At 40.7% G+C, this 23,206-nt stretch overlaps 1 protein-coding gene across 1 annotated transcript in view; it reads right to left on the bottom strand.

Moving 5' to 3' along the window:
• Positions 1-23,206, bottom strand: part of LOC133562944 (voltage-dependent calcium channel subunit alpha-2/delta-1) — a 311,591-nt gene that overhangs the window by 30,075 nt on the left and 258,310 nt on the right. Inside the window, exons 29-35 of the mRNA XM_061916789.1 lie at positions 20,985-21,088; positions 20,392-20,487; positions 15,017-15,084; positions 14,898-14,936; positions 14,753-14,824; positions 4,245-4,397; positions 4,100-4,152 (exon numbers count right to left, since the gene is read on the bottom strand). Coding sequence (XP_061772773.1) covers positions 4,100-4,152; positions 4,245-4,397; positions 14,753-14,824; positions 14,898-14,936; positions 15,017-15,084; positions 20,392-20,487; positions 20,985-21,088 — 585 coding nt within the window. The remainder of the gene's footprint in view (positions 1-4,099; positions 4,153-4,244; positions 4,398-14,752; positions 14,825-14,897; positions 14,937-15,016; positions 15,085-20,391; positions 20,488-20,984; positions 21,089-23,206) is intronic.

The raw sequence follows: 23,206 nt of genomic DNA on the forward strand, positions 1-23,206 counted from the left end.
TTGAAAAGCTCATTAATGCACCTTAATGGCAGGAAACATGTGAAAGTATGTTTGGATTTCCCCTTCCTATAAACATATAGTATATATAAACTAATGATAAAACACATATTTTTGACTTGTCTTAATAAAACTGTCCCCTGCACATTTTGTGTCTTAACCCTTGTGCAATGTTCATATTGTTGTAAGTCAGCCAGCGTTTGTGGGTCTGATGGACCCCTTGCATTTTGTGGCTTTTAATGCCTCACAATCAACCATTTTTATGTTAAAATGCTGAACAGATGTTTACCTTATCCCAATAAATATGTGTTTATTGGGATAGAGGACAGAGTGTAGGTACACAGAACATCAGATGTACAAATGTGCGAGAAAATGAGAGCAGACAGTGTTGACAAACAATGTTGCAACCTTGTGTGGGAACCGCGGACAAAAGAAGAATCCCTGTGGGATGCAGAAACTGTCATTTTGTGCCTTTTAATGCTTCACAATCAAACACTTTTATGTTTAAATACTGAAAAAAAGATCTTTATTGGGATAAGATAAACATTTCCCACACAAGGTTGCATCACTGTTTGCTCTCATTTTCTTGCACATTTGACCCTCTGATGTTCTGTGTACATACACTCTGTCGAGGCCTGGTGTGTGTGTGTGTGTGTGTGTGTGTGTGTGTGTGTCTGTGTGGTATGCAGAACATCGATTTCCACACTTCCATTAGCCCCGGTTCCAGTGGACCCGGACATCTTATATGTAATAGAAATGTGTAGGATACATATTTTAGAATACATATTTAATGACCACACACCATAAACCCTTATGGTGTGTGGTCATTAAATATGTATTCTGATATGTTTTTCATGGAAAATGAGTCAAAGTCAATGAGTCTCAGGTTTGAAAATTAATTAATTGGCCCTAGTGTGTGAATGTGAGTGTGAATGTTGTCTGTCTATCTGTGTTGGCCCTGCGATGATATGGCGACTTGTCCAGGGTGTACCCCGCCTTCCGCCCGATTGTAGCTGAGATAGGCGCCAGCGCCCCCCGCGACCCCAAAAGGGAATAAGCGGTAGTAAATGGATGGATGGATGGATGTATAATTTTTCTCTTAATAAAAAAATGAAAACGTGTCCCACAGGCCCGAACACCACACAAGGGTTAAGCTTAAGTTTGAAAGTGGCTGATTTTGGGGTTACAAAGATATGCCCTTTAGGTAGCCTTAAAACGAGGTCTGCAACCTTCTTTTTCAAAAATATATAAAGAATGAAAAAAGAAGGAGGAAAAAAATGTTTTTGTTTTAATAGGGTTTCTGTTGGAGAACATACATGACACAAACCTCCCTAATTGTGAGAAATCCCACTGTTTATATTAAACATGCTTCTCCGATGACAGTATTCAGCAAGCGCTATTTTGTCCTACGCATCGTAGCGGTCCTTGAACTCGCCGCTGTTTATTTACATGTATAACTTTCTTCAACGATGCCACAGAAAGACATTTTATGCCAATTCTTATTCGTCTCTTTTTGTCCGCCAACCTTTTATGCTGTGCCTGAATGCACAAAGGTGAACTTTGTTGATGTTATTAACTTGTGTGGTCAGTGCATGACTGCAAGCTAATCGATGCTAACATGCTATTTCGACATATTGCATCATTATGCCTCACTTGTCGGTATATTTCAGCTTATTTAATTTCATATGTCCTCTGTATTTAATTTATAACTGCATTTCTCATGACACGTTATCTGTGTGTAATATTGCCTGCATTTCTGATAGTGGTTTGGGTCCCATGTTGATCCAGACCACAGCAAACATAACTCAGCTTGCCTAGATTGTTATAAATCGATTTGAAGAACACAGCCCACCTTTACCTTTAATAGAAAGGAGGCGAGTCCTCTATACAGAGAATCATTTGTCCTGCGTGAGTGTGTCAACATATTTGGACTGTCAAAAACAGAAGAGACATATCGTCTATTCTGCAATGTCATTTTATAATTGTATGGCTGCTGAATGACTTAAGGGGATAACTAAACAAATTCAATTAAGTGTCAATAGTATTTTTTTTTTCAAATTGTGTTCGTTTTCAGAAATATGTGCTTATAATGTTTCCTAATTGACGAAAAAAAAAAAGGTTCAATATGCATTTTCTTGCCTTTGGATAATTTGAGAGGAATGAATGCATTGTTTTTGCTGTGGTGGTCCGTCCCCTTTCTGCAGAAAATAGTTTCTGTTGTCTACAGACTGATTTTATATTGCAGAGAAGGTGTTGCACATTACAGACGTGTCCTGCGAGTTCAACAATATTGGACACAGGTCGTAGAGCATGACATATATGTGCAGGGAAATGAGTGTGTCCATGGGCACATAATTGTGGTATTACACGCAAAAACTTCATTTAAAATAGGGCAATCTGCACCACTTTTGCACTTGTTATCAATTGTGCCACTATTAGAACACACAGTTCTCTAGTTTGCGCACGTTGTTTAGCGCATTGTATTTGAGTCTTAGTAGATCAGTCCCCAAAGTCCCCTGTAAAAATCTTCAAATATAATTGTGGTTTTATATAAGACACACAAAATCAATCAGTCAATCAATGTTTACTTATATTGTCCAATATCATGAGCGTCTCAAAGGGCTGCACAAGCCACAACGACATCCTCGGCTCAGTTCCCACATCAGGGCAAGGAAAAACTCAACCCAATGGGACAATGAGAAGCCTTGGAGGGGACTGCAGATGTGGGGATCCTCAACCTGGGCGACCGGTGCAATGGACGCCGTGTGGATCCAGCATAATAGTGTGTGAGTCCAGTCCATAGTGGATCTAACATATTAGTGTGAGAGTCCGGTCCATAGGGAATCTAACATAACATTGTGAGAGTCCAGTCCACAGTGGATCTAACATAATAGTGTGAGAGTCCAGTCCGTAGTGGATCTAACATAATAGTGAGAGTCCAGTCCGTAGTGGATCTAACATAATAGTGAGAGTCCAGTCCATAGTGGATCTAACATAATAGTAAAGAGTCCAGTCCATAGGGGATCGAACATAATATTGTGAGAGTCCAGTCCATAGGGAATTTAACATAACATTGTGAGAGTCCAGTCCATAGTGGATCTAACATAATAGTCTGAGAGTCCAGTCCATAGTGGATCTAACATAATAGTGAAAGTCCAGTCCATAGTGGATCTAACATAATAGTGAGAGTCCAGTCCATTGTGGATCGAACATAATAGTGAGAGTCCAGTCCATAGTGGATCTAACATAACAGTGAGAGTCCAGTCCATAGTGGATCTAGCATAATAGTGTGAAAGTCCAGTCCATAGTGGATCCAACATAATAGTGAGAGAGTCCAGTCTATAGTGGATCTAACATAATAGTGTGATAGTCCAGTCCATAGTGGATTTAGCATAATAATGTGAGAGTCCAGTCCATAGTGGATCTAACATAATAGTGAAAGTCCAATCCATAGTGGATCTAGTATAATAGTGAGAGTCCAGTCCATAATAAATCCAACATAATAGTGTGAGAGTCCAGTCCATAGTGGATCTAATATAATAGTAAGTCCAGTCCATAGTGGAACTAACACAATAAGGTGAAAGTCCAGTCCATAGTGGATCTAACATAATAGTGAAAGTCCAATTCATAGTGGATCGAACATAATATTGTGAGAGTCCAGTCCATAGTGGATCTAACATAATAGTGAGAGTCCAGTCCATTGTGGATCGAACATAATAGTGAGAGACCAGTCCATAGTGGATCTAGCATAATAGTGTGAGAGTCCAGTCCATAATGGATCTAACATAATATTGTGAGAGTCCAGTCCATAGTTGATGTAACATAATATTGTGAGAGTCAAGTCCATAGTGGATCCAACATAATATGGTGAGAGTCCAGTCAATAGTGGATCTAACATAATAGTGAGAGTCCAGTCCATAGTGGATCGAACATAATAGTGAGAGTCCAGTCCATAGTGGATCTAGCATAATAGTGTGAGAGTCCAGTCCATAATGGATCTAACATAATATTGTGAGAGTCAAGTCCATAGTGGATCCAACATAATATGGTGAGAGTCAAGTCCATAGTGGATCTAACATAATAGTGAGAGAAACCAACTCACCATGCAGCACTGGAGGCCCACCAACCAACACTGAGCATGTCGGCTATGGTCGGCTGCAGAAGAAATGACCAACGTGGAACATGGAAGTTAATACTCCTCCACCCACACCTTCGCCCCCGACAAAATGGGACGAGCGGCAACTAACCACGTAGAACGAGCGAGGCCCCGCGGCAGCCTTGCTGTCTTTCTCCGGGTCGCAAACGGACTGGTAGTCGTAGGTCTTGTTGAAGGAGTAGAGAGAGGTGTTGACCAGGTTGATCATCAGGACCGGATCCACCTCGCCGAAGAACTGTCCTATCTGGACACAAAAAAAGGGGGACACAGAGTTTGAGAAAGAACTAAGTAGTCAAAGCTCATGCTGCTTCATAATTAAATCATAGGGAATTTGCATCAGCTTTGTATGATCAGACATACTCCGAAAATCCCTTTGAGCAGGCAGCTGTCCACACATCTACTCACTGCCCAATTATGCAGAGTCAGATGCTATGAAACGCGATTATCGTATTTTACGGACCATAGGGCGCACCGAATTATAAGGCACACTGCCGGTGAATGGTCTATTTTTGATAATTTTTCATATACAAACCCCGTTTCCATGTGAGTTGGGAAATTGTGTTAGATGTAAATATAAACAGAATACAATGATTTGCAAATCCTTTTCAACCAATATTCAGTTGAATATGCTACAAAGACAACATATTTGATGTTCAAACTCATAAACTTTATTATTTTAATGCAAATAATAATTAACTTAGAATTTCATGGCTGCAACACGTGCCAAAGTAGTTGGGAAAGGGCATGTTCACCACTGTGTTACATCACCTTTTCTTTTAACAACACTCAATAAACGTTTGGGAACTGAAGAAACTAATTGTTGAAGCTTTGTAAGTGGAATTCTTTCCCATTCTTGTTTTATGTAGAGCTTCAGTCGTTCAACAGTCCGGGGTCTCGGCTGTCGTATTTTACGCTTCATACTGAGCCACACATTTTCGATGGGAGACAGGTCTGGACTGCAGGCGGGCCAGGAAAGTACCCGCTCTCTTTTTTTTTTACAAAGCCACGCTGTTGTAACACGTGCTGAAAGTGGCTTGGCATTGTCTTGCTGAAATAAGCAGGGGCGTCCATGAAAATGACGGCACTTAGATGGCAGCATATGTTGTTCCAAAACCTGTATGTACCTTTCAGCATTAATGGTGCTTCACAGATGTGTAAGTTACCCATGCCTGGGCACTAATGCACCTCCATACCATCACAGATGCTGGCTTTTGGACTTTGCATATAAACAGTCTGTATGGTTCGCGTCCCCTTTGGTCCGGATGACACGATATCGAATATTTCCAAAAACAATTTGAAATGTGGACTCTTCGGAACACAGAACACTTTTCCACTTTGCATCAGTCCATCTTAGATGATCTCGGGCCCAGAGAAGCCGGCGGCGTTTCTGGATGTTGTTGATAAATGGCGTTCGCTTTGCATAGTAGAGCTTTAACTTGCACTTACAGATGTAGTGACCGACTATATTTAGTGACAGTGGTTTTTTGAAGTGTTCCTGAGCCCATGTGGTGAGACCCTTTTAGAGATTGATATCAGTTTTTGATATAGTGCCGTCTGAGGGATCAAAGATCACGGGCATTCAATGTTGGTTTGCGGCCATGCCGCTAACGTGGAGTGATTTCTCCAGATTCTCTGAACCTTTTGAGGATATTGTGGACCGTAGATGTTGAAATCCCTAAATTTCTTGCAATTGCACTTTGAGAAACGTTGTTCTTAAACTGTTTGACTATTTGCTCCACAGTAAGTCTTTGCTCTCGTCCAGCATTCTGTTTTTGTTTACTTTGTAGTCAGTTCAGTTTTAGTTTGGTTCTGTGTAGCCTTCCCTAAGCTACAATACCTTACCTTTTCTTAGGTGAACTAACCTTTTCATTTTTTTTTTGGTTTAAGCATTAGAAACCTTTTTACCTTTTTACGCCTCCCGCTGTTTCCGACATCTACAAAGCAATTAGCTACCGGCTGCCTCCTGCTGATATGGAGTATCACACGGTTACTCTGCCGAGCTCTAGGCAACACAGACACTCAACAACAACACATCATTTGCAGACTATAATTACTGGTTTGCAAACAATATTTTTAACCCACATAGGTGAAATTAGATTATCTCTCACAGCACACTTGATAAACACGGATCTATATAACATGTGATGGTGGTTCTTTGTTCAAAATGTTGCATGGATGATGTTTTACAGATCATCTTCAAGCTTCCGGATACGCCCTTTTATCTTATTTACATGGCATCTTTGTTGTAGTAGCGGTGTAGCGTGCAAGGACGGGAGTGGAAGAAGTGTCAAATGACGGAGCTAACTGTTTTAATGACATTGAGACTTTATTTCAATCAATAAACGGAGCAGGATCTTGTCATCCGGAAACAACACCAGAAATGTGTCCCGTGAAAAACCGACCGACCGGAACTCTAATAACTAAAGTTCCTCAGGTGAATAATGTCAACTCACAACACTGGTATGTTTTAGCGCTTTCATGGCAAGTTTACTGACAGATATAAATATGAACTTTACACTACTTTATATTAGAAATGGCAACAATGGAGAATGAATGTCACATAACAAAAAGATAGAGAAAAAGAAGAAGCTTATCGACTACGGTTTTGGCACGGACTACAATGGCTGATTCGCGCAATTTTTTAGGAGTCATGCAGGTCCCAATACAGATCAGCAGGTATCAGTAGGTAAGAAAAGTTGCTTTTGCAGAATCTTGCCAAACAAAACGGCAGAATATATGTCTTACCTTATACACACAACATAATAATACTTGTGTGTTTAATGCGCCAACAATCTATTAAGCGGTGCGGTTTCATAGCTTACCAAAGTCGTACATTTTTTTTTTTATAGATTTTTGAGTGCTGTGTGTAATGTTCTATATATTCAATGGAATATATAAAATGTTTGTTGTTTACTTCAGCCTTATTGCTATCATAGTGCAGTCTAAACGTATCTCTTATGTTTGACTGCCATATACTGGTCACACGTATCATTACACCATGTACAACAAAAAAAAAAAAAAATCGAGGTGGGTAAGCTCAACCAAACTTATTCCTTCCACTAGGCTCACCAGGTTATAGGGCGCACTGTCGTGTTTTGAGAGAAAACAAATATTTTGAGTGCGCCTTATAGTCCGGAGAATACGGTATGTTCCTGGAACGGTCACAGGAGAACCATTTTTGCTACTGGAGACCTCGTTAATGGTGGTGTAAAAATGTCACTAAAGACAACATCGATCCAGACACTGGGTCAATGGGAAAGTCAAACACAAATACAAATAGACGGAATAAAAATTAGGTAAATTAAATCCAATTTCTAGGTATAATAATTGATGTTCAAATGAACTGGAAACCTCATGTAAACAAATATACAACATAAATTGGCAAGAAATATGTCAATAAAGAATAAAGCAAAATATGTTGTATATTATATGTTATGTATAACCCATTTACCATTAGATAAGCTCTGCTTCTTTCTACTCCTTTTCAAAAATGTTGAATGGAGAAACTGGGAATTGTGATGCATCATGTTGTATGCGTGCATGTGTGATGTATCATGTTGTATACGTGCATGTGTGATGTATCATGTTGTACACGTGCATGTGTGATGTATCATGTTGTACACGTGCATGTGTGATGTATCACGTTGTACACGTGCATGTGTGATGTATCATGTTGTATGCGTGCATGTGTGATGTATCATGTTGTATACGTGCATGTGTGATGTATCATGTTGTATGCGTGCGTGTGTGATGTATCATTTTGTACGTGTTTATGTGCGATGCATCATGTTGCATGCATGCATGTGTTATGTATCATGTTGTATCCGTTCATATGTGATGTATCATGTTGTATACATGCATGTGTGATGTATCATGTTTTATGCGTGCATGTGTGATGTATCATGTTGTATGCGTGCCTGTGTGATGTATCATGTTGTATGCGTGCATGTGTGATGTATCATGTTGTATGCGTGCCTGTGTGATGTATCATGTTGTATGCGTGCCTGTGTGATGTATCATGTTGTATGCGTGCATATGTGATGTATCATGTTGTATGCGTGCATGTGTGATGTATCATGTTGTATACGTGCATGTGTGATGTATCATGTTGTACACGTGCATGTGTGATGTATCATGTTGTACACGTGCATGTGTGATGTATCACGTTGTACACGTGCATGTGTGATGTATCATGTTGTATGCGTGCATGTGTGATGTATCATGTTGTATACGTGCATGTGTGATGTATCATGTTGTATGCGTGCGTGTGTGATGTATCATGTTGTACGTGTTTATGTGCGATGCATCATGTTGCATGCATGCATGTGTTATGTATCATGTTGTATCCGTTCATATGTGATGTATCATGTTGTATACATGCATGTGTGATGTATCATGTTTTATGCGTGCATGTGTGATGTATCATGTTGTATGCGTGCCTGTGTGATGTATCATGTTGTATGCGTGCATGTGTGATGTATCATGTTGTATGCGTGCCTGTGTGATGTATCATGTTGTATGCGTGCCTGTGTGATGTATCATGTTGTATGCGTGCATATGTGATGTATCATGTTGTATACGTGCATATGTGATGTATCATGTTGTATGCGTGCGTGTGTGCTGTATCATGTTGTATGCGTGCATGTGTGATGTATCATGTTGTATGCGTGCATGTGTGATGTATCATGTTGTATACATGCATGTGTGATGCATCATGTTGTATGTGTTATGCATCGTGTACGCATGCATGTGTGATGTATCATGTTCTACGTGTGCACGTGCGATGCATCATGTTGTATGTGTGATGCATCATGTACGCATGTATGTGTGATGCATCATGTACGCATGCATGTGTGATGCATCATGTTGTATGCATGCGTGTGTGATGTATCATGTTGTAGGTGTGCATGTGCGATGCATCATGTTGTACGCATGCATGTGTGATGCATCATGTTGTACGCATGCATGTGTGATGTATCATGTTGTACACGTGCATGTGTGATGTATCATGTTGTACACGTGCATGTGTGATGTATCACGCTGTACACGTGCATGTGTGATGTATCATGTTGTACGCGTGCATGTTTGATGTATCATGTTGTATGCATGCGTGTGTGATGTATCATGTTGTAGGTGTGCATGTGCAATGCATCATGTTGTATGTGTGATGCATCATGTTGTACGCATGCATGTGAGATGCATCATGTTGTACGCATGCATGTGTGATGTATCATGTTGTACACGTGCATGTGTGATGTATCATGTTGTACACGTGCATGTGTGATGTATCACGTTGTACACGTGCATGTGTGATGTATCATGTTGTATGCGTGCATGTGTGATGTATCATGTTGTACACGTGCATGTGTGATGTATCATGTTGTATGCGTGCATGTGTGATGTATCATGTTGTATGCATGCATGTGTGATGTATCATGTTGTACACGTGCATGTGTGATGTATCATGTTGTATGCGTGCATGTGTGATGTATCATGTTGTATGCATGCATGTGTGATGTATCATGTTGTATGCATGCATGTGTGATGTATCATGTTGTATGCGTGCATGTGTGATGTATCATGTTGTACACGTGCATGTGTGATGTATCATGTTGTATGCGTGCATGTGTGATGTATCATGTTGTATGCATGCGTGTGTGATGTATCATGTTGTACGTGTTTATGTGCAATGCATCATGTTGTATGTGTGATGCATCATGTTGTACGCATGCATGTGAGATGCATCATGTTGTATGCATGCATGTGTGATGTATCATGTTGTACACGTGCATGTGTGATGTATCATGTTGTACACGTGCATGTGTGATGTATCACGTTGTACACGTGCGTGTGTGATGTATCATGTTGTACGCGTGCATGTGTGATGTATCATGTTGTATGCGTGCGTGTGTGATGTATCATGTTGTACGTGTTTATGTGCGATGCATCATGTTGCATATGTGACGCATCATGTTGTACACATGCATGTGTGACGCATCATGTTGCACGCATGCATGTGTGATGTATCATGTTGTATGCGTTCATATGTGATGTATCATGTTGCATGCATGCGTGTGTGATGTATCATGTTGTAGGTGTGCATGTGCGATGCATCATGTTCTATGTGTGATGCTTCATGTTGTATGCATGCATGTGTGATGCCTCATGTTGTATGCATGCATGTGTGATGTATCATGTTGTACACGTGAATGTGTGATGTATCATGTTGTACACGTGCGTGTGTGATGTATCATGTTGTACACGTGAATGTGTGATGTATCATGTTGTACGCGTGCTTGTGTGATGTATCATGTTGTACGTGTTTATGTGCGATGCATCATGTTGCATGTGTGACGCATCATGTTGTACGCATGCATGTGTGACGCATCATGTTGCACGCATGCATGTGTGATGTATCATGTTGTATGCGTGCCTGTGTGATGTATCATGTTGTATGCATGCATATGTGATGTATCATGTTGTATGCGTGCATATGTGATGTATCATGTTGTATGCGTGCATATGTGATGTATCATGTTGTATGCGTGCATGTGTGATGCATCATGTTGTTTACATGCATAAGTGATGTATCATGTTTTATGCGTACATGTGTGATGTATCATGTTGTATACGTGCATGTGATGTATCATGTTGTACGCATGCATGTCCAATCTTAACTCAACTCAGTGTTTAGGAGCCGTTCATTTGCTGGTGTTTGAATTGAGGGAAATAGGACAACCAAAAAGATCCCTGATCCCAGCACATGTCGTAAAATACAATGAAAAAACGCGAATAAATCCCACAGCCCAGGTGATACAGTTACAAATCACCGTGCACATGCTGTTTTGTTCATGCTGGATACTACAGACAGGACTACCAACTGGAGCATGCGCTCGCTCCTGGTTTGACTGACATTCATTCACATTCCCAAGACCACGAGCATTGGACCGTAGGGACCTGGCGTACAGCAGCCGGCGTTTGAAAGGCCTACAGTACATCCACAAGGGACCCACTCCTATAAAGCATCCCCGACTGACAGGACCGTAACTTTGATCCTCAAGCGCGGTCCTACAGGAGCTTTGAAAAGACCTCGGAACAAGCAGGCAATCCTTCGCCGCGAGTCCTTTATTTGACCTCTAAAGGAGTTTGATTTATGCTCGGCGAGGGGCAATAGTCTGTGTGCAAAGTGTTAGATGTTTACCAAATACGCGTGTGCTGGTGGGCTACGGATCTTCCGTTCATCCACTAATCCTCCGAACATGTTTAGAAAGACTTACCTAGAAATATTGCAACTATGCTGCTATGATGCTATTTATATGTCAGTAAGTGTCTAATTTGCTTATTAAAAAGTCAGCAAAAACATGAAAAATAAGACAAATTGTCACGGTCAGCTTTGCGCTCTGCTTGTCGCACCTTGGGATGCGCCCATGGCCGCCTCACACCCACATGCCGGCAAGGTTGTGGGCGATCAGCAATCTGCACACCTGGTAACCAATGAGGGCAAGCGGTACAAGGACCAGTGGACCCTAGGATCCTTGCGGGGACTTAGTTCTTTATGGTGGATATGTTTTTCCCAGTTTTACCTGTTGGATCTCTTGCTGTTCCCTTCTGGATTCTGACTGCCTCCCTTGATCCTCGACCCCTTCGCATGGACACGGACTCTGACGTCTCACTCTCGCCCTGGATCATCTGCCTGCCCTACGCATTGTCTTCCTGCCACGGACTGTCTTCCAGCCACAGACTGTCTTCCTTCCGTCCAACACATTACGGTAATGCACAACAATTAATTACACACACCTAGTCAAACACTCATACACCCCTCGTGAATTTTGTCACACACTCCATTTTATATTTTAGTTGATAATGTCTTTGATTATTTATATATATATATATATATATATATATATATATATATATATATATATATATATATATATATTTATGTATGTATATATATTTATTTTTTTATGTATGTATATATATTAATTTTTTTATGGATGTATGTATGTATATATATGTATGTGTGGGAAAAATCACAAGACTATTTCATCTCTACAGAACTGTTTCACGAGGGGCTCCCTCAATAGTCAGGAGTTTTTTTCCCCACACATACATATTGCGCTCTACCACGGTATCGAGCACTATTCTCTGGATAATCCAATTAAGATATATATATATATATATATATATATATATATATATATATATATATATATATATATATATATATATATATATATATATATATATATATATATCCTAGAGCTTTACCGCCCCCTAGTGTCTGTGTCGTCAACTCCATCTAGCCAACCATAACACAAATATGTTTGAAAAACACAAACAGTTTCAAAAAATGTCCAATAAGGCCGGAACAAGTTGCTACTAGGGTTGTACGGTATACTGGTACTAATGTAGTATCGAGGTACTAATGAATCAAAAACGGTACCATACTCTGAAAAGTACCCTTTCCCCACATTTTTTAAATTTGTTTTAACGGGCATGACGGAGCATCGTAAAGTCGTGACATTGCTGGTTTTACGGGCAGAGGAGCATGTTCGGCAGCACACACACACAGAGTACTTACAAGCAGACACAATGTGTAGACAAAAAAGGGAGAATGGACACATTTTGGCATAAAAAGTAAAGCTAAAGGTGAAGTTATAACACTGCTGCTTCTAAATCACTAATTCTCGCCTCCATGGTGACAAATAACGTATGTTTTTTACAAGTTTCTTACAAGTAAGATTATCACTGGAGGACGAGGAATAGCTAAACATGCTTCACTACACACCGAAGGAGCAAACCATAGCTCACCAGCTTCACAATGTAAACAAATACTATAGGGGAATCCACACCTGACATCCACTGTAATGATATCAAGTACAAGAGCGTATCTATGCTTAAACATCGATATTTTTAGCATCATCAAATCTTTTTTTTTAATTTGTATAATATGTTTATAAACTCAGGAAATACATTCCTGGACACACTGAATATGACCAATGTATCATACTGTTACTACTTGGTATCCGATCGATACCTAAATTGTCTCATGCAAGAACTAATGTAAAGTATCAAACGAGAAGAATAAGTGATTAGTACATTTTAACGGAAATGTAGATAGAACATTTTGAAAAAGAAAGTAAGCAGATATTAACAGTAAATGAAAAAGTACATTAATAGTTATGTTTTTTTACAGATTTTTCTTTACAATGTAGACAAAATAACTATAAATGACACAATATGTTACTGAATACGTCAGCAGACTAATTAGGAGTCTTTGTTTGTTTACTTACTACTAAAACACAAGTTGTCTAGTACGTTCACTATTTTATTTAAGGACTTAACTGCAATAATAAATATACAGTGGGGCATAAAAGTATTTAGTCAGCCACCGATTGTGCAAGTATAGAGCTGGTCCACAGTTCCACGACCAGGACGAAAACCACACTGTTCCTCCTGAATCCGAGGTTGGACTATCCGGCGTAGCCTCCTCTCCAGTACACCTGAATAAACCTTACCGGGAAGGCTGAGGAGTGCGATCCCACGAAAGTTGGAACACACCCTCCGGTTCCCCTTCTTAAAGAGAGGAACCACTACCCTGGTCTGCCAATCCAGAAGTACCGCCCCCGTCCACGCGATGCTGCAGAGTCTTGTCAACCAATACAGCCTCACAGCATCCAGAACCTGAGCCCGATACCTGCTATTAACACCTTTTATTAAAGGCCAGAACAACTGATATTCAACTTGAATTATTTTTTTCATCGAGTGTCATGCATCCATCCATCCATCCGACTGACTGCCGGCAATGTGGACCAAGATCTGACACTGATCGTACAGGGAGCGGACCGGCACAATCAGACAGTTCGATACCCCATACTCTCTGAGCATTCCCCCCAGGAGTTCCCGAGGGACACGGTGGAATGCCTTCACATAGTCCACAAAGCACATGAAGACTGGTTGGGCAAACTCCCATGCACCCTCAAGGGCCCTGCCGAGAGTGTAGAGCTGGTCCACAGTTCCACGACCAGGACGAAAACCACGCTGTTCCATCTGAATCCGAAGTTGGGCTATCCGGCCTAGCCTCCTCTACAGTACACCAGAATAAACCTTACCGGGAAGGCTGAGGAGTGTGATCCCACGATAGTTGGAACACATCCTGCGGTTCGCCTTCTTAAAGAGAGGAACCACCACCCCAGTCTGCCAACCCAGAGGTACCGCCCCCGTCCACGCAATGCTGCAGAGTAATGTCAACCAAGACAGCCCCACAGCATCCAGAGCCTTAAGGAACTTCGGGCAGATCTCATCCACCACCGGGACCTTGCCACCAAGGAACATTTTACATATCCTCAGCAAACTCAACCCCAGAAATAGGAGAGCCCAACACAGATTCCCCAGGCTCTGCTTCCTCATAGGAAGACGTGTTGGTGGGATTCAAGTGGTCTTCGAAGTATTTTCTCCACCGATCCACAACATCCGCAGTCGAGGTCAGCAGAACACCATCCGCACCAAACACGGTGTTGACACCGAGTCATCGAGTGCATTGCATGAATTTGGGTAACGAATGAGACAAAGACCAATGAATGTCTCGTAACTCACCAGGTTAATATAATCCTCCTGATTGGACATGAGGAGAAACCCACCGTCGTCCAGGATGACACAGTCCACATGCTGAAACGTGCAGAGTTCCGTTATACGTGGAAATACAAGAGCGTAGCGTTGAAGTCGGTCATTTTTGTTTTACCTTGTCGTTCCTCAGGCAGCCGCAGATCTCGTCTTTGCACTGAAAGGAGAACAACATGGCAGAATAGGGTTGAATTGCCGGTGTCTAAAAAGTCAATAAAACTGAGGACCACGACTTACGTTCTGTCTGATTGTGGCGTTCATGAAGCTGTTCATCCAGTACGTGACGTTGAGTTTCACGCCGACAACTACGCACCAGACCACAAAGCAAAGTATGATCACTTGTTTTCTTAAATTTTTTATTCATAAATGGTTGATTTATATAGGCAGGTATTACTATCATATATAAATCAACCATTTATAAATACACATCAGTAGGCTAAAATTAACTGCTTCATCGGTATAGCTCGGTTGGTAGAGCGGCCGTGCCAGCAACTTGAGGGGTTGCAGGTTCGATTCCCGCTTCTGCCAACCTAGTCACTGCCGTTGTGTCCTTGGGCAAGACACTTTACCCACCTGCTCCCAGTGCCACCCACACTGGTTTGAATGTAACTCAGATATTGGGTTTCACTATGTAAAGCGCTTTGAGTCACTAGAGAAAAAGCGCTATATAAATATAATTCACTTCCCTTTAATGATTAGAAGATATGAGCTCAACAAATTTAAATGTGTAAAAGCATCGAATGTAATACCACAAATAACCACAAACTGTAATACCATATTTTTTGGACTACAAGCCACACCCACTACATTTTAGAATAAATAACCCAGATTTGTTCATACAAACCCCGTTTCCAAATGAGTTGGGACATTGTGTTGGATGTAAATATAAACGGAATACAATGATTTGCAAATCCTTTTCAACCCAAATTCAATTAAATGCACTACAAAGATCAAATATTTGATGTTCAAACTCATAAACTATTTTTTTTTTGCAAATAATAATTAACTTAGAATTTCATGGCTGCAACACGTGCCAAAGTAGTTGGGAAAGGGCATGTTCACCACTGTCTTACATCACCTTTTCTTTTAATAACACTCAATAAACATTTGGGAACTGAGGAAACTAATTGTTGAAGCTTTGAAAGTGGAATTCTTTCCCGTTTTTGTTTTATGTTGAGCTTCAGTCGTTCAACAGTCCAGGGTCTCCGCTGTCGTATTTTACACTTCATAATGCGCCACACATTTTTGATGGGAGACAGGTCCGGACTGCAGGCGGGCCAGGAAATTACCCGCACTCTTTTACTACGAAGCCACGCTGTTGTAACACTTGTCCTGCTGAAATAAGCAGGGGCGTCCATGATAACGTTGCTTGGATGACAACATATGTTGTTCCAAAACCTGTATGGACCTTTCAGCATTAATGGTGCCTTCACAGATGTGTAAGTTACCCATGCCCTGGACACTAATGCACCCCAAAACCATCACAGATGCTGGCTTTTGAACTTTGCGCCTATAACAATCCGAATGGTAATTTCCCTCTTTGTTCTGGAGGACACTACGTCCTCTGTTTCCAAATATAATTTGAAATGTGGACTTGTCAGACCACAGAACACCTTTCCACTTTGCATCAGTCTCTCTTAGATGAGCTCGGGCCCAGCCAAGCCGGCGGCGTTTCAGGATATTGTTGATAAATGGGTATGGCTTTGCATAGTAGAGTTTTAACTTGCACCTACAGATGTAGCGACCAACTGTAGTTACTGACAGTGGTTTTATGAAGTGTTCCTGAGCCCATGTGATGATATCCTTTACACACTGATGTCGGTTTTTGATGCGGTACGGCCTGAGGGATCAAAAGTCCGTAATATCCTCGCTTACGTGAAGTGATTTCTCCAGATTCTTTGAACTTTTTTATGATTTTACGAACCGTGGATGGTAAAATCCCCAAATTCCTTACAACAGCTCGTTGAGAAATGTTGTTCTAAAACTGTTCAACAATTTGCTTACAAAGTGGTGACCCTCGCCCCATCCATGTTTGTGATTTACTTAGCATTTCATGGAAGCTGTGTTTATACCCAATCATGGCACCCACCTGTTCCCAATTAGCCTGCACACCTGTGGGATGTTCCATATAAGTGTTTGATGAGCATTCCTCAACTTTATCAGTGTTTATTGCCACCTTTCCCAACTTCTTTGTCACGTGTTGCTGGCATCAAATTCTAAAGTTAATGATTATTTGCAAAAAAATATATATTATCAGTTTCAACAAGTATCTTGTTTTTGTAGCATATTCAACTGAATATGGGTTGAAAATGATTTGCAAATCATAGTATTCGAATTATATTTAAATTAAACACAATTTCCCAACTCATATAGAAACGGGGTTTGTATAATACCGTATTTTTTTGGACTATAAGCCACACCCACTACTTTTTAGAAAAAAAACTGATTTCTTTATATATCAGCCGCAACGGATAAAAACTGGTACCTTGTGAAATGAGATGCTTTCATAGAAACATGTACATGGAAATTCCGACCTCTAGTTTTGGCCTACACTTTGAACCCTGCAGCTTATAAAACCGTGCGTCTATTTCATGGAGTTTTCTCTGCTGACGGCCATTAATAAAAATTGTTTAAAAAAAGCACACACAAAAAATAATGCGGCCAGAATGTTGAGACCGGGTTTCACTCCCACAGAGCAGATATACATTTAGACCAGGTGTGATGATAAACGTACAGCCCGTGGGCCTGATCAGGCCTGCGAACAAGTTCTATCCGGGACAAGGAATGAGTTCGCTAAGTATAAAAATGAGCCAAATTTTTTTGAATAAAAGAAACTGCTGTTCTGAATGTATCCACTAGATGTCGCAATAGAAATTATTTGTATCTTTGTAGATTAGACTACATACGTAAACAAAATAAACCACATGATGTTAGTGGAAATGAGCAAACTGCATAAATAACATCCTGTCAATTGATTTTGATGTACTTTTTTTATTTTGATATATTGAAAATTAACACCAATGAGTTGACTGGTGAACATTATCAATTTTTTTATTCTGAAATAATAAATAACAACAAAGACATGTAGAATACTATTAACCGCAATATTTAAATGTAAAAAAACCCCAACAATATTATGATTTGAACATTTTAGGAATGTATCTTTAAACAAAGAAAGCAATCTGAAGTTGTTGTCTTTATTTTTAAGTTATCGTGCAGTGATTTTACCATTCCGGCCCACTCGGGAGTACATTTTCTTCCGTGTGGACCCCAACCTAAAATTAGTTTGACACCATATTGGCATGTTAGACTAAAAATTCAAAAAAACGAATCTGTCTGGAGCCGCAAAAAAATTAAAAGTCTTTTATAAGTCTTAAAATGAACGCAACACACAATATAAGTGTCGGTATTAGCTATAATAGCCTACTATCAATTTTTTTTTCGTAATTTATCTTTGCTTTTTGGGCTTATTTGACCCTAATCGGAAGAAAAACTAAGTATCATCTTTTGATAAGGTGTGCTTAGTCCATGAGTACACAAACGTGTACTTCATGTTTAGTGACATGCTAATTCTTATTTCTACACTTTTTTTTCCCCAAATTCCATTGTATTTTATACTCTTCTGACACCACCAGATGGCAGTATAAGTGTCCACATAAGTGGATATAAGACCCCAATTCAGTAGTGTACACAATTTTTTCTAAATACGAGCTAAAAGGTGCTGTCCACGTATGTGGCCACAAGACCCCAATTCAGAAGTGTACATAATTTTGGAAATAAGAGCTAAAGGGTGCTGTCCATGCATGTGGCCACTAAGGCCTTTAGAGGTCTAAGGCTGTCTTTTTTTAATAGATTTATTACAATCTTTGGCAAGCTCATTAATGTTTGCTGTGGTCTGGAACAACACGGCACACAAACATCTATCTGAATTGCAGCCAAAGTTACATACAGATAGTGTGTCATGAGACATGCAAAACTAAATTATATACAAAGAGGATAAAAGTAAAGGATATTAAATAAGTGGTATAAATACCTAAAAAATGAGGAATAATGTTGTAATATGTACATACAGCTAGCCTAAATAGCATGCTAGCATTGATTAGCTTACACTGACCAAATATGCCTGATTAGCACTCCAACAAGTCAACAACATCAACAAAGCGTACCTTTGTGCATTCACGCACAGTATAAAACTTTTGGTGGACAAGACGGAGTGGAAGATTTTGCTTGTAAACAAACTGTTGAGTTTGTATTTTTCCGCCCATTTTTTTCCATTTTCAATCCTTTTTTTTTCCGAATGCAATTGTACTATTTTTAGACAAAGAAAATCTGATGTTGTCTCTATTTTTAAGCTATCGTGCGGTGATTTTACCGGTCTGCCCTACTAGGTAGTAGATTTTTCTCCGTGTAAATATGAAAAATGGTTTTTCGATTGATTGGTTGAAACTTTTATCAGCAGATTGCACAATACAGTACATATTCCGTACAATTGACCACTAAATGGTAAATGGGTTATACTTGTAAAGTGCTTTTCTACCTGGACTATATTACTGTGGTGTGTGTATAAGGTATGACATTTCTGGAGTTTTTTTCACAATATTATGCAAAAACAACTTTTTTCACCTTCTGGTACCTACTGATCTGTATTTGGGATCTGCATAAATCCTGCAAAATTGCACTTTTCCGCCTTTGTAGTTCGTTAAAACGCCGTAGTCGATTTTTCTCCATCTTCTTGTTAATCTGCTGTTGTCATTTCTAATACAAAAGTAGTGTAAAGTTCTTACTTATATATGTCAGTAAACTCGCCATGAAAGCGCTAAAACACACTGGTGTTGTGAATTTACATTATTCACCCAAGGAACTTTAGTTATTAGAGTCCCGGTCAGACGGTTTTTCACGGAACACATTTCCGGCGTTGTTGTCTCCGGATGAGGAGATGCTGCTCCGTTATTGATTGAAGTAAAAAGTCAGAATGTCATTAAAATAATTAGCGCCATTTTTTGACACTTCTTCCACTCCCGTCCTTGCACGCTACACCGCTACAAGAAACACGAAAGGGAGAAGACGCTGTCGAAGGTGAGTCACGTAAATAAAAGCGCCCACAAAATGGCGCATCCTGAAGCGTCTGTCAGAAAGCGGATTGAAGATGATCTGTAAAATATAATCTATCTGAGTTATATTTATATAGCACTTTTCTCAAGTGACAATTTACATAGTGAAACCCAATATCTAAGTTACATTTAAACCAGTGTGGGTGGCACTGGGAGCAGGTAAATGGGTTATACTTGTATAGCGCTTTTCTACCTTTTTAAAAAGGAACTTAAAGCGCTTTGACACTATTTCCACATTCACCCATTCACACACCGATGGCGGGAGCTGCCATGCAAGGTGCTAACCAGGACCCATCAGGAGCAAGGGTGAAGTATCTTGCTCAAGGACCCAACGGACGTGACTCAGATGGTAGAAGGTGGGGATTGAACCAGGAAACCTCAGGTTGCTGGCACAGTCACTCTCCCATTCGGGCCATACCGTCCAATTTAAAACGAGTTTGACACCCCTGGTTCAGACCTTAGTGGCAATCAGCCGGTCCATGTGGCACTAGTGACACTGACCTGCTGGCTTAAGCGTGACTTCATCGACAGTGACTTCCACGGCCTTGCTGACAAGAATACCGGACTCCGACAAACTCTCCCGGCCGTCCGGTGCAACTGCGGGAAGGACAAACAAGTAGATCTGTAACCGGACTCACGGCCCATTTGGTCTGAAAATCCTGTCATAGCTGTCAAAGCTGGCGGCGTTACAGAACCATTGCAGTCCTTTGTCGGGACATTCCGAACATTTTTTAGCCGCTTGTAATTTAGTTTGAGCTGACCGGCTGGGGGGCCGTGAAGCCAGCCCACGTGTTAATCCAGTGGTGTGTTACCCCGACTCATTGTTTGCCTCCCCTGATGTCTGCTGGAGAGATTATCGGAGATAAGTAAGAGAGGAAACGCACGGTCCAGGACTAAGGGTTAGGATGAGTGCTGACAGACGCACTGTAAGAAAGGATAAAGAGCGTGATGTCATCCGAGTGCGGAGTCTGCCAAGGAGGCTTGGGATGACATCCGCAGGCAGAGAGTAGAGGTGGGCTGCGGGCCAGACCACACCGGCGAGGCTCAGCCACCAAAGTGCATAAACGGGCACACGCAGGGTATTAAGTTCCTACCGTTAAAAGACGGCGCGGTGAAAATGTACATCTCGTTGTCCAGGGATCTTTTGTAGAAGCTGGACTCGTAAGTCTCGGGGTTCTCCATCCAATCTTCCCCGGCGCTAAAAAAATGATAGCATGGTCAGAGTAATGGAAATTGATACTTGAAGTTATTAGCATAGTGTACAAAACCCAAAACCAGTCAAGTTTTTGTTGCAAATAACCATTAACTTTGAATTTAATATCAGAAACAGATAGCAAAAAAGTTGGCACAGGGGCATTTTTACCACTGTGTTACATGACCTTTCCTTTAACAACACTCACTAAACGTTTGGGAGCTGAGAAAAAATGTTTTTAAATCTTTTCAGGTGAAATTATTTCCCATTCTTGCTTGATGTCCAGTTAAACCCTTGTGTAATGTTCATATAGTTGTTACACAGCCAGTGTGTGTGGGTCTGATGGACCCGTTGCATTTTGTGGCTTTTAATGCCTTAAAATCAAACACCTTTATTTTAAAATAACTGAACAGATGTTTATTGGCCCTACGATGAGGTGGCGACTTGTCCAGGGTGTACACCTTCTTCCGCCCGATTGTAGCTGAGATAGGCACCAGCGCTGCCCGCGACCCAAAAGGGAATAAGCGGTAGAAAATTGATGGATGGACGTTAATTGGGATAAGGTAAACACCAATTCCGTATTTTAACATAAAAAGGTTTGATTGTGAGGCATAAAATGCCACAAAATACAACGTGTCCATCAGACCCACAAATGCTGGCTGAGTAACTGGACCCGGGGCCAATAGAAGTGTGGAAGTTGATGTTCTGTGTACCACACACACACACACACACACAGCAGGCCTAGACAGGAGGAGCTCAAAGTGTAGGCACACAGAACATCATAGGGTCAAATGTGCGAGAAAATGAGAGCAGACAATGTTGACAAACAATGTTGCAACCTTGTGTGGGAACCGCAGGTGCAGAAACACAAAAAAAGATTCCCTGTGGGATGCAGAACCTGGCAGAAAATGTTTCGGTGCTAAACGTTTAAACACTTTTATGTTAAAATAACTGAACAAATGTTTATTGGATTAAGGTAAAGGTAAAGGTATCCCATTAAACAGATGCTTATTGGGATAAGGTAAACATCTATTCAGTATTTTAACATAAAAGTGTTAGATTGTGAGGCATTAAAAGCCACAAAATACAACGGGCCCATCAGACCCACAAACGCTGGCTGAGTAACTGGACCCTGGGCTAATAGAAGAGTGGAAACTGATGTTCTGTGTACCACACACACACACACACACACACACACACACACACACACACACACACACACACACACACACACACACACACACACACACAGCAGCCCTAGACAGGAGGAGCACAAAGCGTAGGCACACAGAACATCATAGGGTCAAATGTGCGAGAAAATGAGAGCAGACAGTGTTGACAAACAATGTTGCAACCTTCTGTGGGTACCGCAGGGGCAGAAACACAAAAAAAGAATCCCTGTGGAATGCAGAAACTGGCAGAAAAATTTTCGGTGCAAAACGTTCAAACACTTTTATGTTAAAATAACTGAACAAATGTTTATTGGATTAAGGTAAAGGTAAAGGTATCCCAATAAACAGATGCTTATTGGGATAAGGTAAAACATCTGTTCAGTATTTTAACATAAAAGTGTTTGATTGTGAGGCATTAAAAGCCGCAAAATACATCGGGTCCATCAGATCCACAAACGCTGGCTGAGTAACTGGACCCAGGGCTAATAGAAGTGTGGAAATTGATGTTCTGTGTACCACACAAACACACACACACACACACACAACAGGCTTAGACAGGAGGAGGGCAGAGTGTAGGCACACAGAACATCATAGGGTCAAATGTGCGAGAAAATGAGAGCAGACAGTGTTGACAAACAATGTTACAACCTTGTGTGGGAACCGCAGGTGCAGAAACACAAAAGAAGAATCCCTGTGGGATGCAGAAACTGGCAAGGAAATTTTCCGTGCAACGTTCATATTGTTGTTACTCAGCCAGCGTTTGGGGGTCTGATGGACCCGTTGCATTTTGTGGCTTTTAATGCCTCACAATCGAACACTTTTATGTTAAAATACTGAGCAGATGTTTATTGGGATAAGGTAAAAGTATCCCAATAAAGTGTTTGATTCTGAGGCATTAAAAGGTGTATGGTCATTAAATATGTGTTCTGATACATGTTTTTCACAGAAAATG

This window comes from Nerophis ophidion, linkage group LG12 (assembly GCF_033978795.1).
Source record: "Nerophis ophidion isolate RoL-2023_Sa linkage group LG12, RoL_Noph_v1.0, whole genome shotgun sequence".
NCBI lineage: Eukaryota > Metazoa > Chordata > Actinopteri > Syngnathiformes > Syngnathidae > Nerophis > Nerophis ophidion.